At 42.2% G+C, this 17,118-nt stretch overlaps 1 protein-coding gene across 4 annotated transcripts in view; it reads left to right on the plus strand.

The window, feature by feature from the left end:
- LOC136845673 (serine incorporator 1-like) overlaps window positions 1–17,118 on the plus strand; it is a 41,015-nt gene that overhangs the window by 3,001 nt on the left and 20,896 nt on the right. For 2 of the 4 annotated variants that reach the window (XM_067115822.1, XM_067115835.1), the window contains exons 2-9: window positions 369–533; window positions 1,115–1,195; window positions 1,408–1,529; window positions 1,789–1,998; window positions 3,148–3,232; window positions 9,642–9,764; window positions 9,898–10,020; window positions 10,213–10,239. In XM_067115822.1, the coding sequence (XP_066971923.1) occupies window positions 369–533; window positions 1,115–1,195; window positions 1,408–1,529; window positions 1,789–1,998; window positions 3,148–3,232; window positions 9,642–9,764; window positions 9,898–10,020; window positions 10,213–10,239 (936 nt within the window). The remainder of the gene's footprint in view (window positions 1–368; window positions 534–1,114; window positions 1,196–1,407; window positions 1,530–1,788; window positions 1,999–3,147; window positions 3,233–9,641; window positions 9,765–9,897; window positions 10,021–10,212; window positions 10,240–17,118) is intronic. The other 2 variants (XM_067115841.1, XM_067115828.1) reach the window with 1 other exon arrangement.

The raw sequence follows: 17,118 nt of genomic DNA on the forward strand, positions 1-17,118 counted from the left end.
TTTTTGCTGATTACAGCAACATCTTTTGTGATAAAGTTAACCAAAAATATATCGTAATACACACTCATTGTTGCTGATATTGAAGGGAAGCACATGGATTGTACAGTATGATGTTTATGCATGTCACAAGATATGAGAGGAAACTAGCCCTATTATTTGGCCTATTTTTTTCAGATCTCGTCCTGACTAGAAACCAGTTACATGTGGAAATTGTAGTATACAGGTTTTAAAAGATTCTTGATTGACCGCTTTTGATTTTTTTTTAATGTATGGGAAAGACTGCTTTTATTTGATATAACGTATATGATGTTACTTGGGATGTGTCATAATGTAAGTTCTCGTATAATTTTATTCGCCCTTCTTTTCAGCTGGCATGCTGCTGTGGCTCTGCAGCGTGCAGCTTGTGTTGTTCAGCCTGCCCATCATGCAAGAACTCCACATCGACACGTATCATGTATGCAGTGATGATGCTGCTGGGAACCATTGTAGCATGTATCATGCTTTCACCAGGATTGCAGGATGCCCTACAAAAGGTAGGGTTTCTTTGGAATGGCTTTTATTGAGTTCTCTTTGAAGAGTTTGCTTACTGTGTCTTTATTCATCGTTATGTAATCAGTTGTTGTGAATAGTTATGGATATATTGACTGTGCTGCTTCTTAAGTGTTTATATTGCAGCCAACAGAACTTGTGTATACAATAATACTGTAACAGATAAAATAATCAAAGTACTGATGTCTTATTAATAAACTCTGCACTACAGCGTGTTAAACCTTTTCACTTGTTAACAGAGTAATGCTCCTCTTGTCCTTGGAACTTGCTTATACAGGAAACCTTTCAAGTTGAAACTAACTTCCTCTTTCTCTGCTTTACTCTGATTTAGATCAGCTTTTTTCTCATTATTTTAGAATAGAGTATTACAACTACTACTGAAAAATGCTCTTGTGACAATACAGTAATTCAGGAGTATGTAAACAATTTATTGGGCTCACACCATAAGCTAAATAAAAAAAAATTTTCGAGTTCTTGATAAATTATAGAAACTGATGTTTGCCTTTGTCATGCTATAGGGAATGCATTTTAATTTTTGACTGCTATATATCTTGCCTCTTTTCAGGTACCATTTTGTAGTAGTGGAGAAGGCGGAGGGCAGTTTATAGACATAGCAGCCAATTCAGTGCAAGTGAATTGCTCTGGTGTAAGTATTATTAAGTGTTCTTTTAAAGTTTTCCTTCCAAAACTTTTCATATGTAAAACTTTACTTTTCTCATGATTTTACAAGAATAAAGGTTTTCTTGTTCATGTGTTTCTATTATATTTTGCCCACTGTTTTGCACGATGTAGATTTCAAGGTAAATGTATTATGTATAACATCAAGTAAGTTATATACTCTTTATGTTCGTCTTGCAGCTTGTTGGATATTTGGCTGTGTATCGACTGTGCTTTGCCATGTCCCTGTTCTTCTTCATTATGGCGGTCTTGATGATTGGTGTGAAGTCTAGTAAAGATCCACGAGCTGGCATCCAGAATGGGTAAGTTTGTATTTAATTCTAAAATTTGAACCTTATGGCATGTATGCTGCTGCACACTACAGTTACGTAATAGTGGTGTCATGTATGGTGAAATTTTTAAGACATTATTTAAATCATGAAATATGGTGCTGTGTGTTTGGGGTTAGTTCTTGTGCCATGGATTCAAATATTAAGTTGAATTGTTTGATTTTGTTTTACGGAACATGGGTACCTTTTAATGAAGTATATAAATTTCAGTGTAATGTCTTTTGCTTTGCAGATTCTGGGCCATCAAGTACATGATTTTGATTGGTGGAATCATTGGTGCTTTCTTCATTCCTCGAGGCTCCTTTGGTGATGTATGGATGTATTTTGGTATGATTGGTGGGTTCCTCTTCATCCTGATCCAGTTAGTGCTCATCATCGACTTTGCTCATTCTTGGGCAGAATCTTGGGTTGACAAATACGAAGAGACTGAAAGTCGTGCTTGGTATGTGAACAGCCTGTCTGAGCATAGTAATCATCTTTGAAATCTAATTACTATATGTTTATTCATCTTTGCCTAGTTGAAAGCCATTACATATTTTTTCCAGTTTGTTTATGTAATAGGCTTCATAGTTTGGCTAGGCAGCTTATAATTGTTCCTGAAAAAATGAAAATAAGGATGTGGTCATGATTTAATTTGTAATAATTAGAATAACCTTGAAATCATGAAAAGAAAGGAAAATTCCGTAATTAGATTCTAAAAAGATTGTGGATAGAAACAGGAGCATAGGACGCATTCTACTGCAGTAAAGACTAAATGAAGAAAATGCTCTCCATTTTGCTATGTAGTAATCATAATTGCATCATTACTATGCAGCAATGTCTAGATTTATTGAGGAAAGCAATTATGAATAAAATAGGTATATACAAAAGATGTAATAAAAAATATGAACTATATTATCAGCTACATTTCAGTGTTATACTGTACAGGCAAATAAATGTCTAGATTATTATCAAAATAATGCAAAAAATGTTTAAAGCTAGTAATTTAAGTTATAAAAAGTAAAATGTTCTAATATAAAACTCATGCACAGTCCTATAAACAATTAATTGTATATCAGTTGTACAAACAGTCAGTTGTAAAACAAGTGAATACTTGTATTTTGTTTGCACAAGGTGGTGCATTGTGACGGGTCTACACATTGTTATAGAATTAAGTAAAATTCCTTTGACTTCTTGCTTGCTTACTCTTTAGAGTTATATGTGTGCTATATGTATAGATTTTTCTGATTACAAGGAAAAGTAGTAAATTGAATTATGTTGAAAATTTCACATTAATTATTGAGGTATTTAATGGAAACGTATTGCAGCCATAAGAAACAAGGGTTAGAGGGTTTGAAGAATATACTGTTTTTGTCTAGCCATTCACATTCTCATCATGAGTGCCATGTAGTTAAATGAGATTGACAGCTTTGTATCACCTTGGACACAATTTTTGGTCACAGGTTGCAAGCTCACCGATCTTAAAATGGTGATCGTAAATTCTGTTGGCTTTGATTATACAGTATTCTAGGAAGAGTAGAGTCTGTGGAATTTAATGTTAATGATTTTTGGAACTATCTGAGTTAACTGTGGTGCCTTGTTTTTCTTACAGGTATTGTGCCTTGCTTTCCTTCACATTCCTGAATTATGCTTTGGCTGTTACTGCTGTAGTTCTTTTCTATGTTTTCTACACAACTGTAAGTACAAAAGCACTAGTAAGTTTGAAATTATTTGTGAATGGATATACAGTATATGAGAAAGGCATCCTTTGAGGGAATGCAAGTTGTCCTCTTGTAGGAAATTGCTTGCCTGACTTGGAAAATTAGGAGTAATGATTATAGACTGCACAGTATAAGACAAGCATATTTTATATAAGTAACTTACCCAGTAATTGCTTAGCAAAGAGTTTCTGCTCGAACGGCAGCTTAAATTTTGAAATTTGCGGTAGTGATTCTTTTGTTTTGTGTAGGTGACAAGACCCTGCCCGCTGTGGGGATAAGATAGAGGAACAACTAAGCCAATAGGTCAATTTGTTTCTGCCGCTTGGATCATCCACACTGTGTTGATTAAGCAGCTTGGTTTTGACAGTTGTTGTTTCTTCCCATCTGGTGACGTATTCTTTGTATGGTAGCCTTTCGGCACTGCTTTTTTTTAATCCTGATTTGACTTTGTTAGTGATTTTGACTTTTAGCTAGTTGGTATGGTTTCCGGTATTGCAGCAAAGGCTGTAATACCTGGTTAATGAAAATAACTCTCATACCCTGTGCACAAATTGCAGAGGGCAAGTTTATACCATTGATTTGACATGGAGCGGATGCAAGGATTGGGGCAAATGTAAATGGAAGACTCGACTTCTCATTTGAATAAATTAGAGAGAATCGCAAAGGAAGTCAGCGGCGCTAAAGCTGGCGAGAAATTAGCTAGTCAGGCGACAATAAACCTAATGATATAGTTATTCCTGCTGTATCTCCTCCTATCATTCCTGTTTCCCCTGTATCAATCCATACTCCTAGACCAATACCTACTCTGCTCCTGGCTTTCACACTTCCAGGCGATCACTTCACCCAGCATGGAAAATAACAAAGACTTTGATCATAGTGGCTAAATGAATTCAACAGAGAATATGTGTGGTAGGTATAGTGGCCCAATTAGGGCATCGATAAATAATCTATGGATAAGTTTGAGAAGAAAAATGAAAGTGGAGGAGATGGCTGTTTGTTCCACTGATTCTCTTTTGAAATCGGTCACTGCCATGATGCTGAACCGGAAGGAGACATCACCATTAGCCCAAAGGGAGGTCAGTGGGCTGCCCATGAGCAGTTGTCCCCTCAGACCAACCTGTGCATCCCAGGTTGTGTCAAGACTAGCCACTGGGAAAGCGTCTTGGACATTACATCAGCTTGTCTAGTCTGGAGATTCTTTTGCCTTCAGAAGGCGTCTTAATGGTGTTTCATGATCTTGCCCCTTGAAGGAGTGTTCTTCTTCAAAGGCTCAATCCACAGCAAAAGGTTGAGGGGCCTCCTCTCAGTCTCAGCCTTCTTGCAGTAAGTGGGACAGCCCTAAAAGCATCTTCTCTTCTGATTCAAACACCTGCTTCTAGTCACTCCAATTCGTTTAAGAAGCATCTTCTTTCTGACTCCAAGCGCCCTGGCCCAGTGTGCAACAGCGTTTTATATTACCTGAGTGCCTGGATTCGACTAATCGCCCTGATTCGATAAAGCCATATGGCAATCTTCCTGAAGCTTCCTTCAGTTTATATGCCCACACCTAAGCTGCCTGAGTGCATCACGAGTTACCTGATGCATCCCTTCTTCTGACTCGTGTAGAGCTCCACTCATCATAGTGCATCTCTCCCTCTGCCTGCATGCAGTGCTTCTGGAAACCAGCCAGTATTTTGATGTTGGCTTCTAAGCTTCAAGCTGGCAGCTTCATCCATTTCAACTAGATTTGTCGATAGTGCTTTGTCTGATTTGGATCCAAATTGGCTCCTCTTCAACAAAAGTTGGATCAGCATTCTGCACTATTCACAAGTTGGATAACATGCTGAAGCACTTCCATTTGGACCATCTCTGTTTTGTTGATCAAAATTCTCTGACTCCACATCCCCTTAACTGGGAGTTTTGCTAGAACTTCTCTGGATTCTTCTCTCCTGTGACTCTTTCATCCCCAGCTTCGTCTTTCATGATTAGTAGTCAGCCTTTGGACACTGCCGGACTCCCCAAGTTGGTTCTCTTGTCCTCATCCAAGAAGGCTCATTTTGAATTGGAACTGGTTTTCCGAGAAATAGCAGGGAAGGCTGCTAGTGTCCCTCCTTGTTTTCTATGTCTTGCTGCTTATCTTATGCTACTGGGAGCTCTTTCCCTGGAGTGGCTGCCTCCTCCCAGGTGACTTCTCTGGTCTCGTGTGCAGGCTGTAGATCTGTCTTTCATCAGCAAAGGTATTATTTTCGACACAAGAGATGGACCACCTCTGAAAAGTCTTTTAAGACTTTTGAAGTCTGAAGTTCATGGACTGATGTAGGTGCTCTTGCCAAGAAGTTCAGGATCCATTGCTTCCGCCTGATTAGGGAAACTAGGGTTTTCTCTCTCCTCTTGTGACAAAGCAGTCCAAGACAGTTCGCGGGAGGTTGTAATATATGCAATGGGCGTGCTCAAGGTGAGGAACTATGGGTTTTCTTTACATCTAAAGGTGTTACTTTGTCTCTCAGGAAATCAAGCGCTTTATCTTCTCCATGGACAAACATCATCTTTTCCCTGAGACCAATATTAGTGAGATTGTTTCTAGTCTTCATCAGAAGTCACAGGATCTTCTTACAGTCAATGGCTCGACAGAGGGATTGGACCACAGTACCCACCAGGACTTCTCTCCTCTGCAGTCTAGGCCCCATTGGGGACAGGCAGAGATCTCAATCAGAGCCCAGAGGATCAGTTAGGTTCCCACCCCAGCCCATCAAGAAGTCATCAACTAAATCTTCAGCCTGCAAGTGAGACCTCAATCCTCCATGCCCCAATGGGTGCGGAGGCTCCCCTTCTCTTCTGGGAGAGATGGAGTTCAGAGGGCAGACAGTAGGTGAGCCAAAATTACTCAGGAAGTTATTCTATCCTCAGGGAGGCCTCCCTGTACCAACACTCCCGTCACCTTACTGGCCTATTCTGAAGGATCGGAGAGGTATTTGGCCCTCTCAGAGGGGTTTCCTCATCAACAAAGAAAGGCCATAGAATTAGTCAGGAACTCCAAGTGAGAAGGGTTTTACAATCAACTCTTTGTAGTGCCCAAGTCTTCAGGGGGATTGGAAACTGGTGCTTGATGTGAGTGCTTTGAATGCCTTCATAGAGAAGACAAAATTCAGTATTGAGATAACACAGTCAGTTCTTGCATCCATCTGTCTTGGGTATTGGATGATCTCCCTAGATATGCAAGACACTTATTTTCATATACTTTCATGAGATTCAAGAAATACCTCAGGTTTGTCTTCAGGAACCAAGTTTATCAGTTCAGGTACTTTTGTTTTGGCCTCAACTGCCCCACACTTTTCACGGTGCTTTGCTTCCCTGGTTAGATGGCCTCTGCAAAATCACTCTATTGGAAACTGGTGAAACGTTCATAAATAACAATCATGCCACCACTTCAGAAAGCGATTTGCTGACATAAGATTTAGACTTGGTGAATCTCAGGAAGTCACAATTAACTCCCTCTCAGAGAATTCTCTATTTCGGAATTCTGATAGACTCTTGGAGTTTCTGGGCTTTGCCAACCCCTAAGAGAGTGGAGGACTGTTTAAGAAGGTGAGCCTGTTCTGCTTCACGTCGTTCATTGCAGAGAGCAACTGTATGAGGCCAGTCATACCACAAACACACTGGTTCATTGGAGCAGTTTGCTTCACTTCTTTCCTATTTCAGCAGAGATAAAGGAGGACCTGCGATGGTGGAAGTCTGAAGAAAGATTGATGGAGGGGATATCTCTTCTCCCAGGGAGCCCCAACCTAGACTTCTTTTCCGACATGGCGGATCTGGGTTGGGGAGCGCTCAGGAACCGAGAAACCTCGGGAAGGTGGTCCCTGAAGGAGAAGCAGCTTCACATCAACCTATGGAAGTTGAAGGTAGTTCACCTGGGTTTCAGTCATTTTGCAACAGAAGTCTGCAACAAGATGATCACAGTGCATGCAGACAACACCACTGCCTTGGCCTTTATAAAATATCAAGGGGGGAACTCACTCGTTCTCCCTGTGCGAGATAGCAAGAGACCTGTTGTGCTGGGCAGACCAGAACTGAACCCAATTAGTCACAAGATTTATCCAAGGCAAATGCAGTATCCTGGCGAACGAACTGAGCCTCCGGGGTCAAGTCCTTCTGATGGAATGGATGTTAGAGTTTCGGGCTTGCTCCAACCTATGGAGTTTATGGGGACAACCGACCCTAGACTTATTTGCAACATCTCAGAATTGCCGTCTACCTCTGTTCTGCTTCCCTGCTCAGAACCCTCTCGCATGGCCAGCCGATGCGTGGATCCAGAGATTGTCAATTTGGACTTTATGCTTATGCCCGTACTGCAATGATAAAGGAAGTTCTCTAGAAGTTCCGCTCTCACAGCAATGTAAAGATGACTCTGGTTCTGTGGAATGGTTCCCAGACCTGCTGGATCTCCTCATAGACTTTCCAAGGCTCCTCCCTGCTATTCCAAGTCTTCTCAGACAACCACACTGTGGGATATTCCACCAAGACCTCTCCACTCTGACCCTCACAGGCTTTCGACTGTCAGTAGACTTGTCCAAGTGAAAGGATTTTCGCAATCGACAACGGGGGCCACTGCCAAATGTAGACGTGACTCGTCCAACAAGCTCTACCAGGCAAAGTGGAAGTTTTTTAGGACCTGGTGCAGAAGAAACAGGGTTTCTTCTTCTCAGATGTCTATCCCTCAAGTAGTGGATTTTCCTCTGCACTTGAGGTCTTCTCTAGGAAGGTCTTTTTCCACCATAAAAGGCTACAGAGTGATGCTCAGCTCTGTTTTCCATCACGGAGGCCTCGACATTTCTTCCAATCAGGATATTTTGGACCTGAGTAAGTCGTTCAATACCATCAGATTTAGAAAGGAGGAGAATTTCCCTTGGAATATAGATGTGGAACTTAAGTGGTTGTCAGGTGACCGCTTCGAACCTATGCCTTCTTCCTCACTGAGGGATTTAACTAAGAAACTATTTTTCTTGTAGCGCTGGCCACTGCGAAGAGAGTAAGTAAGCTTCAAGCGATCTACAGAAGGATCAGCTTTTCGAACGGAGACGCAGTCTGTTCCTTCTTATTAAGTTTTTTGGCGAAGAACGAGAACCCTTCATGCCTTTGGCCTCGTTCTTTCACCATTAAGATCCTGTCTGATGTTTTAGGCACGGAAGAGGAGGAAAGAGTGCTATAGCCGGTGAGAGCCCTCGGGTACTGCTTACACCGAACCGAGAAAATGGGAGGGCAGTTTTCTAATTTGTGGTGTTTGGTTAAAAATCCTTTTAAAAATGCTATTTCCTTCTTCTTGAGGGATCTTATTATTGAATCTCACTCCCAAGGGGAGGAAAATGACTTGAAAGTCGTGAAAGTTAAAGCTCATGATGTAAGGGCAGTCGCTACCTCAATAGCTTTCAAGCACAATCTTTCCCTATCCTCCATTCTTCAGGCAATGTACTGGAGAAGCAAGTTAGTGGGACATGGAAACTGTTTACGAAAACTGCAGTACCATAGGACCAATGTGTATGGCTGGCGTAGTTATGGGTGAGGAAGTGTAGGAAGTATATCTTCCCGTGTATTTAGCTCTTTGCCTTGTTCGTGGTGTCGAGTTCTGGGGAAGCCTGGAGGGTACAAGAGTGGAGTGCCCACCAGTTTTTTAGTGTTGGGTAGTGGTCATGTTAATTTTTATGGTGAAGGTGATTTTGTTGCTGGTTTTTTTTATTGTGTTTTGGTACTGCACCCTGGGCAGGGCCAATTGTCTGAGCTTTGTTGGCCTTCGGTATTGACCTTGGTCACAAAGTTCCTTCTGTATGTTCTGTCAGCCTTTGGAGTACTCCTTTGCTGCAGAATATCCCACTTCCATTGAGACAACCCTGGCTATACTGCCACGTTTCTAGAGGTTGAGATGAGTGCCAACCAGAGGCAGTAATTATCTGCGCAGCTCTCTCACCAGGTAAGGAAACAACAGATGTTGTCTCAATGATAGCCTATTTTAGGTCATTAACTTTTCATATGTAGAATGTTATTTTACTGTCCATGATTCCCCCACCACCTTTTGATGTGGAATCAGCTAAGTAATTACTGGGTAAGTTACTTGTATAAAAATGACATTTTTTGATAATGTTTTATACATACTTACCAAGTAATTACACATGGAGCCCGCCCTCCTCACGCATGGACATTTTTGCATAAACAAATTGATCTGTTGGCTTAGTTGTTCCTCTATCTTACCCAGAAAGTGGGTGGCATCTTGTCACCTACACAAAACAAAAGAATTGCTACTGTGAATTTCAAAATTTAATCTGCCATTCGAGTAGAAACTCTTAGCTAAGTAATTGCTGGGTAAGTATATATAAAACTTTATTCTATCATAAAAAAGTCATTTTTCTTTTTCCAGACTGAAAGCTGCGGTCTTCACAAGTTCTTCATATCCTTCAATCTCATCTTGTGTGTTATCATTAGTATCGTTAGCATCTTGCCCAAAGTTCAAGAATCTCAGCCACGCTCTGGTCTGTTGCAGGTATGTTTTGAGCTTCTTATTTTGCACCTTCAGAGAGTGACATCAGTTTTGTATTTGTTTTATTGGAGTTTTGCTTGTTCAAGTGGTTATTTTGGTAGGTTTATTTGTCTTGTATTTTTTTCCCCCCTAACAGGCCTCTGTGATTACCCTGTACACCATGTACTTGACTTGGTCTGCCATGACAAATGCTCCAGACAAGAATTGCAAACCAAACTGGGGAGAAGTGATCCATGGAGAAAGTCCATCCGATGATAAGGTAAGAATTGAGTGTACTGAGGATGCCTGTATCTGAATTATAGGTTATATCATTGGATAGCAAAGAACAAATGAAAGAAACTCATTCCTATGTTATTGTCTTCTAGACAAAGAATTTAATGCTAGGAAGTTAGCCATATTGTTGAAATTACTAATTTTTTCCTTACTTGAATTTAACCTATTGCTCGCCAAGGAAATAAAATACTACCGCATCTATTATGTGAGTTATTGTGCTTATTGTAGAGGAAGCAGTTAACCTATGGTTGATTCTTGAGTAATGCTTTTACTGAAGCTGATTAAGCATTTGCTAGATGAAACCTATTAAAATCATGCATTGCATATTTTTGTATGGTTCAAGAGAAGGCATACATGCTATATAACACATGCAATTTATGACTTGCTTTTTGAATTAATTGGGTAAGAACTCCATTATATTGTTATTCTCTGATGGAAGGACTGGATACAGAACTTACATTTATTTCTAGTGCATTTCTTGAGCCATTTAAGAACAAGGAGCTCAGTTTTTATTTTTTTACGGCACTTTATTTTTTTTTTTTATTCTCAGAGAAAAGCAATTGATTTTGAAATTTCATGTTATAAGATATGCTTCCTTACTGTTATGTTCTAATCCACATACCAAACAGTTGATAATATATGTTGTTTTCTGGGTTTGAATAACCCAAATGGTCACTGGGTTTGTTTCAAACTTGAACCAATGCATTATAGGACAGGTCATACCAGAAACCAGATTGTAGTGTAATAATGTATTTTTAGTGGTTAGAAAGCTCGATAAGATTATGCTACTACCAGTTTTAATTTTTACTCCTATAGAGCAGGTGTCTTATGAAGATATGCACTCCCCAGTTTGTTCTTTGCCATAAAAAGTTGCTGGAAAAAATCTTTTAGATAAACACATAAAAACATCAAGCTCCCCACTTGATTTTTAACACAAAATTTAATAACTTGTTTTGCATTTGCATTCGTGAAATAAACATCAAGATCCCAACTTGATTTGTAACACAAAATATAATAACTTATTTTGCATTTGCATTCATGAAACCTATATTAATAAGTGCTTTAGTATAAGAACCACAAAAGGTAAAACTCTCTAAAATTGTATATTGTTTATATATCCAAGTGGTCTGTTGCATTTTGCTTTCACAGGTGTTAGCAGTGTAGCAATGATTTAAGCCTTCATTAATGTCTGCTGTAATTCAGCGTCTGTAACATCAAAATTTTGAAGCTTGTGTAGATTAATATCCTTATTTTATATAAGTAACTTACCAAGTAACTATATAGCTATTAGTTTTACCTAACCGCAGCAGTTCTAAATTTGAAATTCACGGTGACACGCTATTGTTTTTGTGTAAGTAACTAGACCCCGCTCACTACCGGGGAAGAATAGGTACAACAGTGCTGAAGAGCCCAATTCATTTCTGAGGTCATGAGTTCTAAATTTGAAATTCGCAGTAATGCGCTATTAGTTTTTGTGTAGGTAACTAGACCCCCCCCCCACTACCGTCAACAACTGTACACGGTTGGTTGAGCAGCTCTGATTTGAATTATGCCGGATGGTTGTATCTTTTGCCTTTGGTGAAGTATTCTTTTGTGTTGGCAGCGTGCTATTTATTAGCTTAGCTAGTTTATTATTCAGACTTGTGATTTATTGTGACTTATGTTAGATTCTAGTGTGTTTGGTATTAGGTATTGCAGCAAAGGCTGTAATACTAGATTTCTGCTAAGTATGACTCGCACACTTTGTGTTGCCATTGTAGAGGGCAGATTTGCTCGTTTGAACTTAAATGTGATAAATGCAAAGACTGGGATCAGGGTAAATGGAAAGTTTTTGAAGCACATCTAGATAGACTCCAAAGAGACAGACAGAGAAACGCAGCTGCTAGAGCAGAGGCTAAAGGTTTAGCCAGTCAGGTTTCTACTCCGAAATCAGATGTTGCCTCTCAATTTGTGTATTCCTCACCTCTACCTGTGTTCATCCTGATCACTAGCCCCCGACTTTCCTCAAACTCTGTTACCTGGCTCCCATTCTTCCAAACCCGATGCCATTGCCAGCCTAGAAGCTAGAATTGACCAAAAGTTTGGTCTGCTTGTTAACACCGTAGCCCAAATCGGGTCTTTGGATAAGGCCCTTATGGATCAGGTAAGCGTAATTAGTGTTGGTACAAGTGCGGTGCAAGTGAGGAGGTGACTACTCGTCCCACTGATGCTCCTAGACCGAAGTCAATGTTAGACTCCCCCAAACCTGGGGAGGAAGCAAACTGGAAGTCCAAGGGAGGTCGTGGGGTTTGCCCATGGGTAGTTGCCCCCTCAACTGAGCCTGTTGATCAAACCCAGGACTCGGTGGATCACCATTGGAAAGGCGTTCATTTGGATGTGCATGCTCTGTAATCCAGTGATTCGGACACCAGTGCGGACAGGGGGCATAAACATTTTTCAAAAGTGTCAAGGCCATTGAAAAGGCATGCTCCTTCTGCTTAGCGCACTTCCCTGCTCCCACATAAGATTCCCAAGGAACAAGAGCACAGTCCTTTTCCCTCCTTCAGTTTTTGCGTTAGTCCCGAGCAGGTTGTGCATAACATTTTGGTGATGGAGAGCCAGTCTTTGATGTGCCATTCCTCATCCAAGTTGTCTGAGCAGCCAGTGTCCGAATGCCTAACCTCCATTCCTGATCGGCTTGTGCATGACACTTCGATGACGGTGAGCCAGTCTTTAATGCGGCATTCCTCATTCAGGTTGTCTGCTTGTCCAGCAGCTTAGTGCCTGGTTTCTGAACGTAGTGTCCGACCGTTCTGTATCCAAGTGCATAGTATCCGATCGCCCAGTGTCTGAGCGTATGGTGTCGGATCACCCAGTGTCCAAGCAATCGGGTTACGAGCACTCAGTGTCCAAGTGCCCAACTGCCGAGCTGCACCCAGTGTCCATACGCCCAGTTTCCGAGTGCCACGTGCCAGAATTCTCTCCTTCGGTACGCTTGGCGCCAGAAGCCAAAAGTTTGGCGCCAACTCCTGCCGTCACGGATCCTTCGTTGGAACCTATCCAACAGCAGTTGGATAATATCCTTGGGTGTTTACAAAAGCAACCTGCTGCTACACAGGATCAGGCAGACTTAGCTCCTTCTCCCATTACATCCAATGAGGAAGCCATTGATCAAGAACATCCTATGTCAGCGCATTCGGTGCTCTTGAGGTACTTCCTCCTCTGCTATCCAACTTTCTTCTCTCCAAGGGCCTCAATGTCACCTGGTTTGGCCTTCATGATGAGACAGCCAGTAGAGGCATCCAAACTACCAAAGACAGTCCTCTCCTCATCCTCTAGGAAGACATTAGCAGACATTGACAGTTGGTTAGCAGGAAAGAGGGAGCTTGGTAAAGCGGTTTTCAGTGCACCTCCCCCCATCTGTCACCAAGGAGGTACTTGTCCTACTCCACTGGGGAAGTGCCTTCGGTAGGAGTTTCTGCTTCCTTCCAAGGGGACTTCTCCAACCTTGTGGACACAATGCGGAGATCAGCTCTTAACTCCACTCAGATTATGTTCACGTCTTTGGAATTAGACCATTTTGTGATAGACTTTTTAAAGTCTTTGAAGTATTTAGCTTCCTAGACTGGACAGTCGGGGCATTGGCCAAGAAAATAGTAACTATAGTGCACTTTAAGAGGACTTTGCTGCGGACTGGCCGGGAGCACAGTACTCTCGTGCATGGATAAGGCCACTAGGGATGGCTCCCAGGAATTGGTACCATATTCTCCATGGGGATTCTTAAGAAAAGGGAACTATGTACCTTTACCTCCAAAGATGTTACCCCCTTTCAAAGATTGGCTATCCTGTTTGCGCCTTTAGAACGGTCAGCTTTATTCCCCAGAGCTACAATAGAACAGATCCTGTTGGACTTCCAGAAGTCGACACAGGACCTTTTGTTGCAGTCGACAAGGCGTTCCAAAGAACCAACCCGTGGCACTTTGGTCTCATTCAGCATGAGAACTGTCTCCCTGTTGCAACAGCAGCCCTTTCGAGGTGGAAAAACCAAATTTCAGCACCGCCCACACTCGAATCTGCGATCAGTCCGGCCAACCAAGAAGTCATCTTCCAAACCGGCCTCTTGCAAAACCCTGGGTAGTAAAAGTCCCTTTCAGGGAAAAACCTCCTTTGACATCCTTGCCCATCAGCTTAACAGCCTACTCGGAAGGTTTGGAGAGATATGTAGCCCTGAAGGAAGAAGTATCTTCGCACTCAGGAAAAGGGCTGTGGAGCTGGTCGAAGCCGTAAGCACAGAGGGGTTTTACAACTGTCTGTCTGTTGTCCCCAAGGCGTCAGAAGGTTGGAGGCCAGTCGTAGATGTCAGTGCGTTGAACTTTTTTGTGCAGGCCACTAAGTTTAAAATGGAAATGAACTGTTCAGTCCTGTCAGCCACTCATCAGGGAGACTGGATGGTAATGATCAACATGGAAGATGCATACTTCCATGTCCCAGTACATCCAGACTCAAGGAAGTATCTGTTTCGTATTCCAGGGCAGGGTCCTTCAATTCGGGGCTCTCTGTATCGCCCTCTCTACAGCTCCGTGTTCTCGCCCCTGTAACAAAATGGTTCCATCTCATGGGGATCAACGCTCCCTTATATCTGGACGGTGACTAGCACACGCTCTCCATCAAAGCAAAAGATGGTGGAGAACCTTGAAGACTCTACTACTGGCCCAAGAGTTGGGTCTTTTAATCAATGTTCAGAATCCAAATTTACTACAACACAGTCGATTCTCTGTTTGGGGATGAGGACCGATGCTCTGACTTTTCAGGCTTTTCCGTCCCATGAGAGGATTCAAGACTGCCTGAAGAAAGAGAGAAACTTCATATCTCTCCCATTGTGCACAGCAATAAGTGGATAAGCCTGCTAGGCACTCTCTTGTCCATTGAGAACTTCATGCCTTTAGGAAGGTTACACACAAGAGTCCTACAATTCTTCCTAAAGGCCAGTTGGCAGAGGAAGACTCCCAGACTAATTCATTTTCCGCATCGCTCCCGAGATCAAGGAGGATCTTTGGTGGTGGCTTGCAGAGGAGAGGTTCTTAGCAGGAAAGTCATTGCACCCGCTGAGTCCCAACCTAACGTTGTACTCAGACGTGTTAGATCTGGGGTGGGGGCCACTTTTGGACGACATGGAAATATCCAGGAAGTGGTTGTCAGAAAAGAAGAAATAACAGATAAATGTAAGGGAACTGAAGGCGATTCACTTGGCCCTTCAGCATGTTGCCACGGAGACTTGCAGCAAGAAATCACAGTCCACTCGGACAACACGATTGCATTGGCCCACATCAAAAATCAGGGAGGGACTCATTCCTTCTCCCTTCACGAAGTGGCCAAGGATCTTCTTCTCTGGGCAGAGATCAACTGTACCAGGATAATAACTTGCTTCATCCAGGGAAAGTTAAACATTCTTGCGGACGAGATAAGTCGCTGCAAATAGGTCCTTCCTATGGAATGGACACTGAATCCACAGGTGTGCACTAACCTGTGGAAACGGTGGGGAAAACCGTTGGTAGACCTGTTTGTGACTTCGAGGAACCATCGCCTCCTTGTCTACTGGTCTACAGCTCCGGACTCTTGGGCATGGGCAACGGTTGCCATGCTCCAGGACTGGCCGGACTTGGATGTCTACACCTTCCCACTGTTCAGCGTGGTGAGGGAAGTCCTAAGAAGTTCATGACCCACACCAACGTGTCCATGACCCTTGTAGTTCTGTTTTTGCCACAGGAGTGGTTCCTGAACCTTCTCACTCTCTTAATAGATTTCCCCAGACTTCTACCTCAGAAGAGAAGCCTAAAGCACTGTCAAGGAGCTTGTCAGGGCGAAGGGCTTTTCAAGAAAAGCTGCAGAAGCAATCGCGGAGTGCAGACGTCAGTTTTCCGCTAATGTCTACCAGGCGAAGTGGAGAATCTTTCATGACTGGTGCCGAAGACGTGGTGTATCATCTTCTAAAATCTCTGTAGCACAGATTGCTGATTTTTTAATATTTCAGAGGTCCTCTCAAGGCTTGGCCACCTCTAAAATCAGAGGTTATAGATTAGGCTAAACTCTTGATTTAGACAGAGAGGTCTCGATTTGTCTGCTAATCAAGACATAAGCGATCTAATTAAGTCCCTAGACACTTCTAAGCAAGAGAAGTCTACGTCAGTCGCCTGGAATCTAGATGTCATCCTAAATTGGCTCTTTGGCCCTATATTTGAGCCCCTTCATGCCTTATCGCTGAGAAATGTAACCAGAAAGACTCTCTTTTTAGTTGCTTTAGCTACGGCAAAGAGGATCAGCGAATTACACTCCTTCAGTAAGTGCGTGGGTTTTTCACAGGAGATGCAGTTTGCTCATTCACACTAGGATTCCTGGCAAAGAACGAAATCCCTTCCAACCTTCGGCCTCATTCATTTATGATCAAGAGTTTGTTAGATATCCATGGGCCAGCAGACCAGGAGACAACTCTTTGCCCAGTTAGTGCTCTTGAAGTACTACTTGGATAGGACCAAAGGGTTTAGGGGTCCCTCTCAGAATCTATGGTGTTCAGTAAAAAACCCCTTATGACTATTTTCTGAGAATGCCTTGGCCTTCTTTTTAAAGTTATTTCCGAGTCACGCTCAAAGATTCAAAAAGATGATTTTTCTGTTTTTAAAATAAAAGCTCATGAGATTGGCTTTTAAGAAGAACTTGTCGCTCTCCACAATTCTCCAATCAACTTACTGGAAATCAAAATCAGTATTCACCTTCCATTATTTGCGTGATGTGGAAACAGTCTATAATAATTGCAGTATGTTAGGCCCATTGGCCGTTTCTGGCATGGTATTGGGGGGAAGAGGGATAGGGGATATACCTTCCAATCTTCTATCTCCTTCCCTTGTTAAGGGATGCTGAGTTTTGGGATGCCTGGTGGTGCCGTGTACCAGGAGTACCCACCAGTCGTTGGTTTTTAGTGGTTGGGTAATAGTTTTAATATTTTATGGTAACAAATTTCTGGTTGTATTCATTGTAATGCACCCAGGGCAAGGGCATTTCTTTTTTAAGCCTTGTCAGTCCTTAGATTACTCCTCGACTGCAAGGTTCT

This window comes from Macrobrachium rosenbergii, chromosome 2 (genome assembly GCF_040412425.1).
Source record: "Macrobrachium rosenbergii isolate ZJJX-2024 chromosome 2, ASM4041242v1, whole genome shotgun sequence".
In the NCBI taxonomy this organism is placed as follows: domain Eukaryota; kingdom Metazoa; phylum Arthropoda; class Malacostraca; order Decapoda; family Palaemonidae; genus Macrobrachium; species Macrobrachium rosenbergii.